General features: G+C 32.9%; 1 protein-coding gene across 1 annotated transcript in view; it reads right to left on the reverse strand.

Annotated features, from left to right (window-relative positions):
• Nucleotides 1-17,382, reverse strand: part of Tsp2A (tetraspanin 2A) — a 723,174-nt gene that overhangs the window by 91,122 nt on the left and 614,670 nt on the right. The window contains exon 3 of the mRNA XM_072529990.1: nt 15,810-15,986. Coding sequence (XP_072386091.1) covers nt 15,810-15,986 — 177 coding nt within the window. The remainder of the gene's footprint in view (nt 1-15,809; nt 15,987-17,382) is intronic.

The following is a 17,382-nucleotide window of genomic DNA, read 5'->3' on the forward strand; positions in this document are numbered from 1 at the left end:
ACTAGCCTTAACGCGCGGCAACATCTCGGAATTCTCTCTAATTGATCCTCTGTGTATTTTGGAGCTTTCCTTCTTTTCCGGTAGATAATATTGTTACTCGATAGGGTCCTGTATACTGTAGTCTTTCCAACATGAAATCTTCTGGCCAGTTTTCGCGGTGAGACCCCAATGTTGTTCTTAGCTGCTTCAATCAGTCTTGCCTCTCTTATATGGTTTAAAATCCGCGGTCGGCCACTTTTACGCAAGTTAACACATGGTATCCCTTCTTCACATTCTCTGATTATGCGATAAATTGTCGATTTGCTTATATTTTGATCTCGATAAATATTAACAATATCTCGTTTCGACATTCGCCCAACCATATTATAAACACCTCGACGAATATCAATTTTATAAGACATTTTGCAGAGCACAAACCAAAATATTCTGCTTTGTTTATTAAATGTCAATAACTGATGACATTTCAATTCCATGACCTTCTTTGTTAAATGCATTGTGCTTCTCAATCAGACTAGGTGAAATTTTTCCCAAACCTTTAGGACCATACGTTACTACAAAGTAGTTCCCTATTTTTGAAAAATTATTCGTTTTTGTATTGGACTAACTAAGTTATTGTCACCTTTTGTAAAGTATTTTTTTTTGTATTTTTTTAATAATTTCTTTATTTTGTCAAATAGCCAAAGACGCTCTGATTTTTGTCTTTCACTTTTTGTTCTTATGCAACTTTGCTTACCAATCTTAGATAATGATACTCTTTCTTTATGTTGTTACTTTCAGTTATTATATTGAATACAAATTATTTTTATTAAGAGTAGATCTGTGATGCTGTCTTGGTTATAGAAAAAATAGTTGTATAGGGTAAATGCACTAATTGTTGGTCATGAGCGAGTTATTGGCCTATTAATATGTTTTGATTAGAATTAGGAAAATGTTGATATTTTGTTTAATCTGACTACTTTTTTTAAGTTTGGAATCATGTCTTCTAGAATATGACACGTATTTTTTCAAGGTAAACAAAACGTTTTAGTCAGTATTCGACATTGATTGAGATACTATTCTGTGCCGATAGTTTTCAACCAAAATTTTCTAGAGAAACTTGTGGTAGCCGGTAAGTATTATATACTGCAATTCTTTTTCTACTGTATATTTTATGTTAGTGTGAGTATATAGTGTATGTCCTGTACGAAATTGTATAACTAATTTTACGTTATTTATTTAATAAGGTAAATTTTAAGGTTTTTATGAAAATGCCACCATGCAGATAAAGCTGGACGAAAGCACAAAAACTAATCCCATGAGACTACAACAGGGAGTAAGACAAGGAGACACCATCTCTCCCAAACTATTTACCCTTGCTCTAGAAGACATTTTTAAGAAACTAGAATGGAACAATGAGGGTATCAACGTCGACGGATCATACTTAAACCACTTGCGATTCGCAGATGACATAGTTTTAATAGCCGATAATATCCAAGAACTAAATAATATGTTACAACAATTAAATGCAGTTTCAGGAGCGGTAGGCTTAAAAATGAACTACAGCAAAACAAAAATACTGAGCCGAGACCAGACAAATATAACAATACAAAATCATACCATAGAAAATGTTGCACATTATGTATATCTAGGTCATGTTATCAAACTAGGAAAACCAAATGAAGATGCTGAAATTAAAAGAAGAACACAACTGGCATGGGGCGCTTTCGGCAAATTAGCATATATATCTTGAAAAATACCTCCATTCCTGTAAACTTAAAGAAAAAGGTGTATAACACATGCATACTACCAGTTTGTACTTACGGCTTGGAGACAGTAGCCCTTACCAAAAAATCTGCTAAAAAATTAGAAACAACGCAAAGAGCAATGGAACGAATCATGCTTGGAATATCACTAAGACACAAGATTAGAAACACCGAGATAAGACGTAGAACGAAGATTAGGGATATTGTGGAAGAAATTGCAAAAATGAAATGGCGCTGGGCAGGTCACGTAGCCCGATATAATGACAACAGGTGGTCACGGAGAATTATGGAATGGAGACCAAGGACGACAACAAGAAGCATGGGAAGACCTCAAAAAAGATGGGTAGATGACATAATAACAGTGGAAGGCAAACAGTGGATTAGATTGGCGCAAGATAGAGAACGATGGAAGCAATTAAGAGAGACCTACATTCAGAAGTGGATGGAAAATGGATGACAAAGAAGAGAAATTTTAAGGTGGCCAACTACAAAAGACTAGGTACAATTATTAATATATTAACTATTTCCCATCTAGACCAATAACTAAGACATCAGTTTTTGTAAAAATCTAGTGATTGACATATATTGATGCCTAGTGTTTTATGTGCGGCTGATAACAAATTATAATTTGTTATTAGTCAACAAATTAAAAAAAAAAAGCTGCGAGTGATGTTAAAGTGGCTGTACCGGGGGTTTAAAGCATCCTGATTGCGAATTCAAACACCAAAATTTCTCACCAAGTATTTATTTTGAGTTATAGAATGCATCAAATGTTATTTATTATAAAAATTCTTATGTACTATATATAAATAAGTCCAGAACTAGAAACATAACCTATGGTAAGTCTTTTGTATACAAATTCTTTGCAAACGCTGATTTCCTTTTATACTCTGTATCACTTTCTCTCATGAAGAACCAACAGTAATCTTCCATCATTGCTGCATCCCATCTTCCCTGGTAGCGTTACTCCATTGTGAGAATATCCTGCTGAAACCTTTCTCCTTACTTGTCGCTGACCGCACCCAAATTGTCCAGAAAAAAATTTAAATGGGAGTGCAAAAATTTGATTTTTAGAGACATGCGACAGCCCATTTTGCAGTCATTTTTAAGAAGTTCTTCTACAACATTTTTTTTTGTTCCCCAAAAACTCGAAAACAATTCTTTTGAAAGAAATCCACGCAGCTAACTCAACATCACTAAATTTTTCATCAAACTGTTGATCCCTCAGTATTTTTCTGATTTGTGGTCCAATAAATATCCCTTCTTTAAGCTTCGCGTCACTTAGCTTAGGAAAAATTTGTTTAAGGTATTTAAACGCATCTCCTTCTTTATCTAATGCTTTAACGAAATTTTTAATCAATCCCAGTTTAATATGTAACGGAGGTAACAGAACGTTTTTGGGATCAACTAGAAGTATATTTTTACGTTAGCTTGACCTGGAATGTACTGATCTCTTGGTGACCATTCCTTAATTTTGTAATGGCTCTGTATTGTTTTACTGTCCAAAGGCAAAGAAAATAGCAAAATTTTGTAAATGCTCCCTGAAGACCTAGAAATATTCCGATGACTTTTAAGTCACCACATATTTGCCACTTATATGTATCATAGCTTACTGCATTTAGGATCAGCGATATACTTTCGTGTGTTTCTTTCATATCAACTGCATGCGCATGAGGAATAGATGGTCTTTTGTTGCCGTTATGGATCAGAACTGCTTTTAGACTTGATTTAGAAGAATCTATAAACAAACACTATTCTTCAGGGTTATGTGTAAATCCTAATTTTTCCATAACACTATTTGGATTAACACAAACACACATTTTATGGTGCATAGTAAAATCGAGGATGACTTCTGGTTACGATTCCTAAATATTGTAACTTTGGTTCCATTGGATAGTAAATTCCATTGTTGTAATCGAGAACCTAAAAGTTCAACATGTTCTTTGGACAAGTGAAGGTCTCGAACTAAATCATTCAATTCAGATTGTTGGATGAAATGGGGTGCTTTATCATCGCTTTCGGTAAAATAAGAATCGTCTGTTTCTGATACATCATTGGGTTCACTTTTATCGTCATACATTTACAAATCTTCCTCCTAATTTGGCGTGGTCCCGGAACTGGTAAATCTTCTCCATAAACAACCGGTTTTATTGCTGAGAGAATATCTGGATATTCAATTTTATGCTTGTTCTTCCTTGAAAACTCAGACACTTTTGCCATGCAGAAGTAACAGTCGTTAAAATGATTTGTTGGTTTGCGCTAAATCATCGGAACTGCAAACGGCATAGAAAAGCGTTTAGCATTTAACCAATTACAGGTTTGTCAGTATATGTGAGGAGCCCAGTCCCGATCTTGATCGCCAATAACACATCCAAAATACTTATGTTAACTTACTTTTGTCATCTTATTAATTGTCCTTTTCTGCGATTTAAAGGTAAACTGACCACATACGTAGCAAAAACTATCCTTGGGGTTAACACAACCACGTTTCTGGACTTTGGACATTTTTGTACTATCCCACACACTTAACTCGAAGATGTTCTTTACTAGTGTCAACTAACTTTATTCCATACACTTTCGCTTTTTGATGAAATACCACTATCCGTGGTAAACCAACACTGAGGGTGTGATTACCGGCGAGCTGCTTTTACAGCCATACTTGTAGCATTTTATAGAAAATTGAAAGGTCGAGAAACGACGGCGAAATTCTCGTATACCATCAGCCATCTAAAAATAGATGCGGCTCTGGAGAACGAAGAAATTTAATATATAGGTTTAAATGGGTAGTAAATAGTGTGTTATTCGTAGACATTAGACATCCCAGTGTTGCCAAATTATGCACAATTTTTAGGAAAAACGTTACTTTGATAACATTTCGCTACGATATATTACAAATGACTTTAAAATTTTTTTTATTAAAATACTTTTTTTTTTAAATCATAACTCAAAAATCTTACGTGTTAGGAAATTTTTATCATCATATTCATGTTCAGAGAGCCAAAAGTAACAAAAAATAAAATTTTGCATTCGAGTCGCAAATTGGTTGAAAACTAGTGTTATTATATTATCTTTTAGCAACTATGCCAAAACGATCCAAAACTGAAAACTCTTATAAAAAAAGTATTCCGAAAACGATGTTCAAAAAGCATTGGATTTAGTTTAAAATGGTATGAGTGAGCGAGAAGATTTGAGAACTTTTAATATTCCCAGAGTCACCATAAGTTACTATAAAAGTGAAACATTTCACAACAAGATAACGCATGGACCAGATCCATTTTTTCAAAGAATGAAGAGAAACAACTCTGAATTTTTTATTACCAAAATAGAGGATAACAACATAAAATCTTATCTGGATAAAAGATGAATTGAAGATGTTCTTTAAGGCCCAACAAGGATCTTTAATGATGACGAGACCTGTTTTTAATTTTGCCTCAAAAATAAAAAGGTTTTGGCTAGGGTATGTTCCAGAAATGTGTATAAAATTGAACATAACCCAAAGGTTAACTTATTAGTTATGTTCACATTTTCTGCAATAAGAAATATTTTACCTGCATGCAATTATTTTGTAGATTTATCTTTGTAATTTTATCTTGTATGCAGTTTTTAAGATGCTTCTTAATTTCTCCTAAAGTCATAGACTAAAATAGTGGGAGTTATTTTACTTATGATTTAATTTTGTGTTTACAATATACAAACACCTCTATCATTTACAAACATTAACCCGGCACTACATATGTGGGGTTTCACAAACCCCAGCTCCCAAATATCGCTCTTAAAAAAAATCAAACGCAGACTTATGCGCACGTCCACCCCAATAGCTTCCCATAAATGTCCCCAACATCGAAGTCAGGAGTTACTTCAGTACATTGTAGGCAGTGAGTGAAGTTACACGCGCCTGAAACGCTCTGGGGTGTGTCAAACCCCACCTATGTACTCGCGTTTGCATTTTTCACATTATAAGTAAGTTTTTATTTTTGACTTATTTGAATCTGCATATTCAATTGTTTAATTTTTTAGCTAAAATATCATGTCATACGAAGCAGAACAGAAAAAGCTTGAAGCTCTATGGGCTGAAATTGATGACGATGCCATCGAATCGGCAATCGATGACGATATTGACCATATCTCTGAAAGCGACCCCAACACCGACTCGAAGCAGGATATCGCAATAGAAGATGTAGTTTCTGACGGAGATTCAGACATGGAGACATTAAAAACAGAACTTCAGAATGAGACGGAAAATAAAAGCACTGACGGACCTCCAAGTAACGAAGAAATGTATCTCGGAAAAGACGGAACACAATGGAACAAACTTGCTTCAAATATTAAACGGGTTCGAACAAGATCAGAGAACATTATTACTCATTTGCCGGGTGTGAAGCATTATGCAAAAAATGCTAAACGTGCTTTAGATTGTTGGCAATTGTTTTTTGACCGACAAATGATCGAAAACATAGTGCACTGGACCAATCTCAAAATTTAACAAAAATCAATTGCATATCAAAATAAATGCATGGTGAAACCAACCAATGAATGTGAAATTAAAGCATTTATCGGACTTCTTTATTTAGCAGGTATGTTTCATTCTAATCGTCAGAATTTGAGAGACTTATGGTAAACAGATGGGACTGGTGTCGATATATTACGCAATACGATGTCTATAAATCGTTTTCAATTCCTGATGGTCTGTCTTCGGTTCGATAACATCGAGAATCGTAAAGACAGATTGGCGATTGACAAATTAGCTCCAGTTCGTGAAATTCTGGACAAATTTATTGAAAATTGTAAGCAGGACTACACTCCTTCTCAATATGTGACGATAGATGAGAAGTTGGAGTCTTTTCGTGGAAGATGTGCTTTCAAACAGTACATGCCCAACAAGCCCGCAAGGTATGGGATCAAAGTGCAAGCCCTAGTTGATGCCCGTTCGTACTACATTTTAAATTTGGAAGTGTATGCAGGAAAACAGCCAAAAGGTCCCTACAGTGTTAGTAATTCCCCAATAGATATAGTAGAGAAGCTAATACAACCTATTTCTGGTTCCAACCGAAATGTGACCTTTGACAACTGGTACTTCTTCTTCTTCGTCTAGCCATTCACGTACACATCTGATCATAAGCCTCTTCAAGTCTTCCTTTCCATTGTTTTTTATTGTACGCTACTTGTAGCCAATTTTTCCCGGCAGTCCTTTTCAGATCATCTGTCCATCTCATAGGAGGTCTGCCTCTGGGTCTTTTGTGTTGGTATGGTCTCTAGGTTACAATTGATCTGTGCCATTTGTTTAGATCGCTCCTAGCTACATGTCCAGCGTATTCCCATTTCAACTTCAATGATTTTTGCACCACATCGGTGACTTTGGTTTTCTGTCTTATCCATGTGTTTGTTTTCTTGTCCTTAAGTGATATACCTAGCATTGCTCTTACTGGTACAGTAGTTATGAATTAATGATAAAATTGCTGAACGAACATAAACTTACGTCAGTAGGCACGCTGAGTAAGAACAAACGATGCATCAGCACAATTTTCGACAGTCCAGAACAGAGAACAAATGACATCTTTATTTGGCTTTCAGAAAGATATTACACGTTTATCGTATGTGCCGAAAAAAAATAAAAACGTCCTACTGTTGTCCACCATGCACCATGATGGAGCTATTGATGAAGCGACTGGGGATAAAAATTTACCAGAAATAATAAGCTTTTACAACTTTACTAAAAGTGGAGTAGATGTAGTGGATGAACTGTCTGCATCATATAACGTATCTAGAAACTCACGCAGATAGCCTCTTACAATCGTGTTTTCTCTCTTGAATACAGCCGCCATAAATGCTTTGGTGATATACAGAGAAAACAATCAAGATTTCAAACTTGCCAGAAGATTGTTTATCAAAATGTTGGGCATTGAATTGATCCAGGACCACATATCTGAAAGAAAAAATAATCCAAGAATACCAAGGAGTATTCGTCAAAACATTGCACATTTTGGCCAAGATGCCCCTGCAGTGCCACCTGCCAAGATGCCAAAACTCATGGGAAGATCTTCAGTATGTCCAAGAAGCCGAGATCGGAAAACTAAATATTTCTGTTCAAACTGTGAATCATTACTGTGCCTGGAGCATGCTGTTATAAGTTGTCAAAATTGCATGAATTCAAATAGCGATAAATTTTTTTTACTTTCAATGTACAACCGGGCAGAGTTTTTCCTTGTATTATCTTACTATTAGATTTTCATTTACTATTGTATTTTTGATCATATGGTGTTTATATTTTTTGGTAAGATTGTTCAGTTAAGTTGTGGTTTTTGCTTATGGAGAATTGCCCATTATTAGTTTATTTTTAATTTCTTTTGAATAAAGCTGTTCTGATTATTTCTTTTTTGCTTAAATAGTCCCTAGATGATCACTTCAGACCATGAAATTAGAAAACATATAAAAAACTGCCAGAAAAAATTCTGATTTTCTTAGAAATTGGGGTTTGTCACACCCCACATATGTACTAATGACAGAAAAATCCACGTATGTGACGCCGGGTTAACTGACTCTACTTTTTCAATCTTATATCCAAGACGTAATAATTTAATTTTATCGAGTGCACTTCTCTCCAATATATGCTTTCGTCGCAGCAGTAAAAATAAATGTCTTATATTTTGTATTTGTCTAATAAAACGCTCCAAGAATACCAAATACTTCCCCCTCATACCTCCAACGGTATAGAACCTACAATCCGATGCGAATACCCCAATATATTATATTATACAGCCCGACGAGTGAGCCAAGATTGAATTTTCGTCAGAAAAACAACAAAAATAAACGCCACTTAGGTTTTTCTGAACGAGATTGTTTACATAGATTTTTGTGATCAGCATATATTGTCTGTGCTTCTCGTAATATAAACATAAGTTGGATGTAAATAGAATTTCAATAAATATATAAAATTGTTATAACTAATAAATAACGCTGAAGAGGTTGTGGCGTATAACTACAAAGTCAATCTCTGGTAATTAATGTATATATTTGTATAGATATATATATATATATATATATATATATATATATATATATATATATATATATATATATATATATATATATATATATATAAAGAAAAGGAAAAGAGAAGTCTTCGCTGACAACGCTGCAAAAACCAAAATTGTATACTAAATACTTTTAGATAGACTGACATTTTGATGTGTATTCTATCAGTAGTAGTATTTCATAAGAAAAAGAAAAAATAAAAGAAGAAGTGGTGTCGTTTGCAATGTCCAGAAATGACATTTTTCTCTTAACCTCACAACATCGAGTTAGAATCTATGGAGAAGCTATGAGCATATTAACGTGTATATTAAAAACGACGTCAGTAGGTGTGGCTAACGATCATACCAATATGGCTAAGGATCAAAGTCTGACTCAATAATATTAAAACTACCATACAAATATGACTAGTTATTCAGAAGATTTAATCATAATCTAAAAAAGTGCAATACATTTCTAATAAACTATAATTTATTTATCCCGCGGTAAACACTAAAAACACGACATAATTATACATAAAGATAAATTAATATAGTTAAATAACAAGTAGTATCTGAAAGAGATAATAATATAAATAGTATTTTAAAGGGTAAAATGAATATACGGTATGGAATAAAAGAAATACGTTCGTTTTACAACTTATATATTTGATTGCTACAAATTAACTGACACTTAAAAATTTAGTTCAATTAACAAAGTTAGAAAAGTTATTATTAAAAAAACAAAATTAAATATCTGCCGAATATCACAGTGGAAATACTGTGTAGAAATAAAAATAATTATGTTGCAGTAGTTAATAAGAAATTTCAAGATATTTAGAATGAAGATATTTGAGTATTCTTAAGAATAGCACGATCTACCTTACTTATAAGATTTTTTATGAATACTATTAATTTATTTTCTGAAGTACGGGCCATTACTTTGTTTAGATATTTGTATACTGACCTGTGGAACGTTATCCCTGAAGATTTTTTTTTAACATTAATTCTGCTACTACAACTACGTTGAGAACAAGAAACCATTATTATGCACTATCACAATATAATATTACAGTTTTTCTAAAAGTATTATAAAACTAAAAATATTCGAAAAACAACAAACGTAAACAATCATACACGGTCTGTCAAAACGATCATAACAATATGGCCGAAGTGAGGTCGTTTTTAGTCACGTGATGCCCTCTCCATAGATTCTAACTCGATGCCTCACAAATAAATAAATAAAAATGTCTAGAAATGACATTTTCTCTTAACCTCACAAATCACAGGTGGCCGGCATACGTGGCTTTTAAACTGTTTTTTAATTGTCCTTTTCTTTTGTATCAGTGTATATAATAATTTGTCGATTTGTTCTTTTATTATGGTGGTTTATTATATTTGCAGTGCGAGCATGACAATTATCTGGAAGGATAAAATTATTTCTGGTTCCAACTGTCCTACACTGGGAAACATGATCTTTTCTGATTCAGATTAATGTGTGACATAATTCTTGCATTGCAGTTCTTGCATCTTTAAAAGGATTCTCTTCTAATCTCTCCAAAAGCGTACTATCTTCATGAGCGGTAGATATTTTTGGTCGTTTAGATCTTTGCTTCCTTTCGAGAGTTTCTTGTTCTCTCCATCTTTTATGAATATTAAAAATTGTTTTTCTGCTTACGTTAAAATGGTTTGCTACGTCAGATAGTGACCAGTTATCTTCTAATTTCGTTACAATTCTTGCTTTTAGTTCTTTGCTAGCATGTGGAACCATTTTTTGAGGTTGAACAAAATAAGTTATCTGACAAATTTTAATAGTTGGCAGTGACAGTGACAGTATGTAAATAATAAGTATTTATCCTTCAAAATACACTGCTCAATTTTCTACAAAATACACTTTAAGAGTCGTATCAGTTTTTTTAGGAACCAGCTGTACATACATTATTGTAGCCATAAAACTAATTATATAAGTAGGTACTTATGGTCATAAAACTGGGTAGGTACCTTGGGTACGTCGAGTTTGATTTGGAAAAACCCATTTTAGAATATATTCGTCTAATTTAGTTGCGATATTCCGATCTAAGTTTAACAATGACTTCGATTAAAAGAATGTTTTTAAGTTTGGAAAAAAAATATCGGTGATAAAAACATCTAAAAAAAAAATAATTATAATATTTGAGTTTTGGCCGAAAAGTTTCAAATAGAAAAAACTGTTGCTATCAATACTATAGTGTACGGTTGGTTTTGTAAAGTGAGACATACTAACATTCTGGACCGATAATAAAAGAAACAGCTATAGAGCCGGCGAAAGAACTCAATTTGAATTTTAAAGCTTCCAAGGTTTGGCTTGACAAGTTTTGCTTATGACACAACATTAAATTTAGAACAATTTCTGGAGAAGCTGCAAATGTTAACCTTGACGACGTTTAGGAGTGACAAAGAATACTGCCAAATTTCTAAAGAAGCTATTTACCTAAACATATTTATATCGCTGAGGAGACTGGTCTGTATTATCGAGCCTTACCAAGTAAAATCTTTACATTTCGTAATGAAAAGTGCACTGGGGTAAATATGCTAAGGAAAGTTTTCATATTAATAAACTCTAAGTCGATTGCTACTACAACAAGAAGGCCTGGATAACTAGAGATATCATGACAGATTGGCTGCATAAATTTGACAGAAAAATGCAACGTCAAAAAAGAAAAATGCTTATATTCCTAGACAATGCAATATCCTATCCGGATGTTCAGTTATCTAACATATCAATAATATTTTTGCCACCTAATAGGACTGCACATTATCAACCGTTAGACCAAGGAATTATTAAAAACTTTAAATCCCCGTATAAAAAGTTTTTGAATAGAAGAATGTTTTCATCTATAGAATGTTCTTAATCAACGACTAAACTGGAAAAGTCCATAATGATTGCTAACGCCTTAATTTGGATTGTGTTAACATAAAGAGATATTTTAACCAAAGACATTAAAAAGTGTTTGGTTAATGCAGCTCTATTGATGGAAAATCCTGAAGTAAACTTAGCTAGTTGCGTTAGTGATTAAAAAAAAAAAACGAACAGATGTCCAATGTTTCCGACAATGAGAGTTGTGGTATTATCCCTAAAATATTACAATTCATAAAAAGATAAAGTTTAAAAGAAACGTGTAATACATTTCGCATTTGTTTATATAAAATATGTTTAATAATTCGAATCGAGGACATCAATAAAATAGCCTCGATTAGAATGTGTAAAGTCGGCAGAATTATGAATCGCAAATTTGTCGTAGGTTAAGTAAAACAAACTTGACCCACTAATGAACGACTTCTGACTGTTGCAAGGTCTATCATAAAAGAGACAACGACTTTTATCTTAAGGGCAGAACTAAATTAACGTCAAGATAGCAACTTGATATAACGCGTATCATTAATTATGAAGTAGTCTCAGCAACGTCAACTAAGTACTGAATATAATTAAAATAAGTAATGTTAAGAAAATAGTGTAAGTTGTGTTCTAAATAAATGGTCATCAAATATAACAACCCCAGCATTTACCATAGAGTGACGATGAACTAACCCTTACTACTACTGTAAGTAATTTAAATAATGCTTACCTAAAATTAAGAGACTTAAAATTTTTTTAGTAAATATTAAACATTTTAAAAAACATTTACCAAAACAACAAAGTGGAAGTCAGAATAGATGGATAACTTATAGAACCTATAGAACCAACTTACTAGAAGCTAGAACGCTAAGAAATCAGAGGATAAGTTTAGCAGAAGAACCACAGGGTTTTCGTCGTGGAAGATCGTGTACAGATGCAATATTTGTTATAATACAAATTGCTGAGAAATCACTAAATCATAATAGACCATCATTTCTTTTTCTAATTGACCTAAAGAAAGCGTTTGAAAGACTAAGACTCAAAGATGTAATCCATCTTCTGTATATTAAAGAAGTTCTCCTAAATAATATAAACATTCAAAAACATCTACCAAAACAACAAAATAGAAGTCAGAATAAATAGACAACTTACAGAATTTATAGAAATAGGCAGCGGAATAAGACAAAGAAATTAACTGAGCCCCACGCTCTTCAATTTGATCATGGATGAAAGTATCAAAGGTTTTAACTAAGGATGAGGATACAGAATGGGAAACAAAGAAACAAAAATACTCTGTTACGCAGACTACGCAATATTGATAGCCCAAGATGAAAATAGTCTGCAAAGACTAGTCCACAGAGTTAAAATAAGAGAAAAAGAATTTAATATGACAATCTCATCTCAGAAAACTAAAACAATAGTAGTCAGCAAAGAACCAACGAGATGTAAATAGAAATTGATGGCATTAGTATTGAACAAGTAATGGAAATAAAATATCTGGCAGTTACACTGTCTAGTTATGAAGACCTCGACAAAGAAGTGAGATATTATGTACAAAAAGCAAATAGACTGGTAGGATGCCTTAATAACACTATATGGCGAAACAGACACATTGACACTGAGTCAAAAATTAATAAAGCCAGTGTAAGACCAATAATGACATACGCCTCAGAAACAAGACCCGACACAGTCACAAAGCAAAGGCTACTGAAAACGGCAGAGATGAGAGTACTGAGAAGAATTACAGAAAATACGCTGAGAGATCGAAAGAGAAGTGAAGACATGTGAAGAAAATGTAATGTACAGTGTATAAATGAATGGACACTGTAACATTTCTAAATTCTCTTATATATATTGAAATCCCCTCGTATATGTATTAAAACACTGAAGAGTAATTTCGGTGTATTTCTGTTTTCTTTCGTATAAGTTAAAACACCGAATCTTTCAATTTCCTTTTTGCGTCGTCGAATTGATGTAAACCATTTTAGAGTTTGTTTATTATTTTACAGATGATTATTTCCTCGGTATTCTTTTATTGTTAAGACGCTCGATACTGCGTTTTAAATCAATATTCCCGTTTAGTGTTTTGGTTATACCAAGTTAAGCGAAGGATTTTTAAGAATTTATTCACTCGCTGAGGCGTTGTTAGAGACAACTGCTTCCAGCGTTTAGTCCGAATTTTCTTCAGATTCGTAAATGTTTTTTATTTGTTTCTTTGTTATGGAAAATGTGTAGCAGTGTAAAGTTACCTGTAAGATTCAATGTGTAGTTGCAATCTAATTCTGCCTGTTCCTGTTGTTTAAGAAGCCCAGTCCAAAGTTTGTTTTCCAAACTTTCAACCTCAAGTTTGTATTTGTCCTAAAAAGCCGCCGAAGAGATGGATTTAACCGTGTGGCAGAGAAGGTAACCCCATAAACCTTTTAAAGTGCAATTTAGTGCAATCAAGGTAACTTTTTTGTGTTTGAATTTCAAAGTAAAAATAGACGTTTTTTAATAATAATAATTGCTTTTAATAAAATTTAAGAATTTGTAATAATTAAAAATATATGTCTTGAGGCGTGGTTAGCTGTCATTTTAATTGTTCTGTTTTAAACTTAATGTTGACATGTGACAGCTCGTTATATTATTTTTGACATTAATTTGTTTTGGTTTTTTTAAAGAAAGTCCTCTCAAGTCAATAGTTTAATTTTAAAGATATTTCTTTATTTGTAACAATTTTTTTGTTAGTTTTGTAGCACCTTCCACTTGTAAACAGAGCTTGTAAGACAACAATAAATGTTTGATTTATTTCTCTGAACCATTTTTTATTTATTTAGAACAAAAGTTTATAACCCCTTTTTTGAGTTTCATTTAAAAAGATATATTTTGCATTTTTAATAATTATTTCAATAGTTACATCTCGTTTTTGTAATCGTTATAATTTGTCATCTCGAAGCGGCGTCCTTATTTTAAATAGCTAGAGGTCTTTCCTCTTGTTTTGTTTGTCAATTTGTCCCAGGAGATTCATGTAATGTTTGATTCAATTCATGATTGTTTCATTTTTTAGTTACCCCAATCTAACCTCCTTGCCATTCACCTATTCACGACCCAGCTACAAATAAACTCTGAGTGCCGTTCGCAATAATTTTGGTTTATTTTGCTTGCCCTATCTCTATTTCAATAACTACTGTCACCAATTTTCAACCCCCCATAGTAATACCCTATGGTAGGCAAAAAAATAATGGAATAACCACATAAGTAGAATGGTGAAGACCCGTGTCGTCAAAAGAGCAAGATAAGTAACCAATCGGCAGAACAATATCGGACGACCACGCAAAAGATGGAGCGAAAACTTCCATAAAGGTATTAATCCGCCAACGAACAAGCAGAATTGCTTATACGTAAAAGAAGAAGAAATAGAAAGTTATATTTTAAATATAAAGGTGATGAAAAGTGATTAACTTTATTATCAAACAAATAAAAAAACGGCTGCTACAGTAAACGTAGTCTAAGGCTTCTGTCGCTGTTTCGATTGATCTGGATGGTCTTCTTTAGTACCGGGGCAATTGGTATCCATTATATGCGTCTCGAAATCTGTTTGGTTATTTTGACTATTTTAAAAATTGTACTAAAAATATAACAATATTCAAGCATTCAACAACTTTTTGGCTATATTTTTCGCAAAATTTTTAAAACAATCTTGTTTGAAAACGAACCGGGGTGGAACTTGAAACGACAAACAGCATTTACAATATAATGATTTACATTTAAAAATATAATAGCCTTTAAAAATGATATTTTGTAGAATTAAGTGTACCTTAATTCCATATAAATATAATAATTTATTTTCTATTTTGTTGTATTGGCTTGACTTGAGATACCAAAAAAATATTATTAATGACTATCCAGTTAAGCACTTTTAGTAAATATAAACAATATAGGGATCAGTATGCTGAAGAAGTAAAGGTAAAATCAAGGTTCTACGTGGAAGATTTTAAAATTCTGTTCCTATAAAGACATTACCTAAAGAAATCGAATAATTTTAAACAAAGTCTAATAAATTTTATAACTTTTTTAACAGCATAAACATATTTATGGTTTATCTGATTTCTTTGTTCAAACGTAGATACCTTTTCGTTTACGTAAATAAAACTTAAATTGAATTTTCCTGCAAAAAAAGAAAGACAAAAAATAAACGTCACTTACATTTTCCTGAATCATGGCTAGTGTTTGTCTGGATTGGTCGTGATGAGCATTCATGATAAGACGTCGCATACTCTCTCGGATCCTCGGTTGGAAGTGGGAATCTCTGGCGCTGTTATCCAGAAGAACCGCCGAACCGGATAAACCGAATATAAAACTGAGCACTTGGGTGCCGATGTACTGGAACAAAGATAAAAATTTTATTTGGATTTGATCATCCTTTAATGGTTAGGTCGTAAATCAACTGCGCGAAATGTGTGAGAGTGAATGTGTTAGAGAACGTACAGAGTGAAATAAATACATTTGATACAGTAATTAAAAATTCACAAATATAACTGTTTTGGAACAATTAAATTTACTATTTTTTGTTTCAAGTTGTAAAAAAGATAACTGTTTTTATATGCATCAAGTTATACTAAAACACCTATCATATTTAATTCGTTCTTATTTACTTGGTAAAAAGGACTATTAATTATAAAAACTTTTTTATCATTTAATCATATTCTGTTCTTTTTTAATGATAATTATCACTATAGATAAATTTATGGTTTTTCTTTTCCTTGTAGTTCTCTGTGAAACATACATATCCAGTCAAACTAATTTTAATTAAGTTTAAGCTAATATAATATAATTAGAATTTTAAATGTAATTAATAAAGATTTTAACGTTTGCCTCTGGTTGTGTTTCAAAAAAGTTCTTGTTTTTAAATTCTCTAGTTGTTTTTAATTGGCTAACTTTTTGATAAAGTGTATATATTTTAAATATTTAGTTTAATTATTCTCTAATTCGACATTTACATTTTTAAAATGGACAGAATGGTACGTACAGTAGCTGACAAAGTTGGCAGATGTCTTAATAAGTGGTGAATGTAGAAACAACTCAACGCAACAGAACTTTTTTTTTAATGAGAGTTACCCCGATCGCTTTATATCGAGGACTTATTTGAGGAAGCTTTTTTGGAAATTTGAAGAAAGAGGTAGTGTTCAAGATGTCGAGCGATCTGGTCGACCAACAATAGTGACGACAAAAAAGTTGACATTAGATTAGATTATGTGAGGTCATTAAGGCCATGCGGCCTCACCGCACTTCGACCTATAGAGATCTTTTGTGCGATAGTGTACCACTTTCAATGCTTTGGGTAGCAATGGAAAAACAAGGAATAAGCAAAAAAATATACAAGCAGTACAACAGCTCTACAAAAATATGACGGCAAACATTAAAACTGGAAATAGATTAACTAGAGAAATTCCTATAAGTAAGGGCCTAAAGCAAGGCTGCTGCATAGCACCTACACTCTTCAAAATATATCTAAATGAGGCACTCTCAGTGTGGAGAAGAAAGTGCTGCAATATGAGCATCCTAATCGGAGATGATAGATTGTACACAATACACTTCGCTGACGACCAAGCCATTCTAGCTGAAGACGAGAGTGATGTAGGCTACATGCTTAGAAAACTGGAAGATGAGTATACCAAATGGGGCCTCACAATTAATATACAAAAAACTGAGTACTTAGTTGTAGGAGAAAAACCAGAGAGCCTACAAATCGAAACGGGAACTATAAAACCAAAAGACA

The sequence above is a fragment of the Diabrotica undecimpunctata genome, chromosome 4 (genome assembly GCF_040954645.1).
Source record: "Diabrotica undecimpunctata isolate CICGRU chromosome 4, icDiaUnde3, whole genome shotgun sequence".
NCBI classification, from domain to species: Eukaryota; Metazoa; Arthropoda; class Insecta; order Coleoptera; family Chrysomelidae; genus Diabrotica; species Diabrotica undecimpunctata.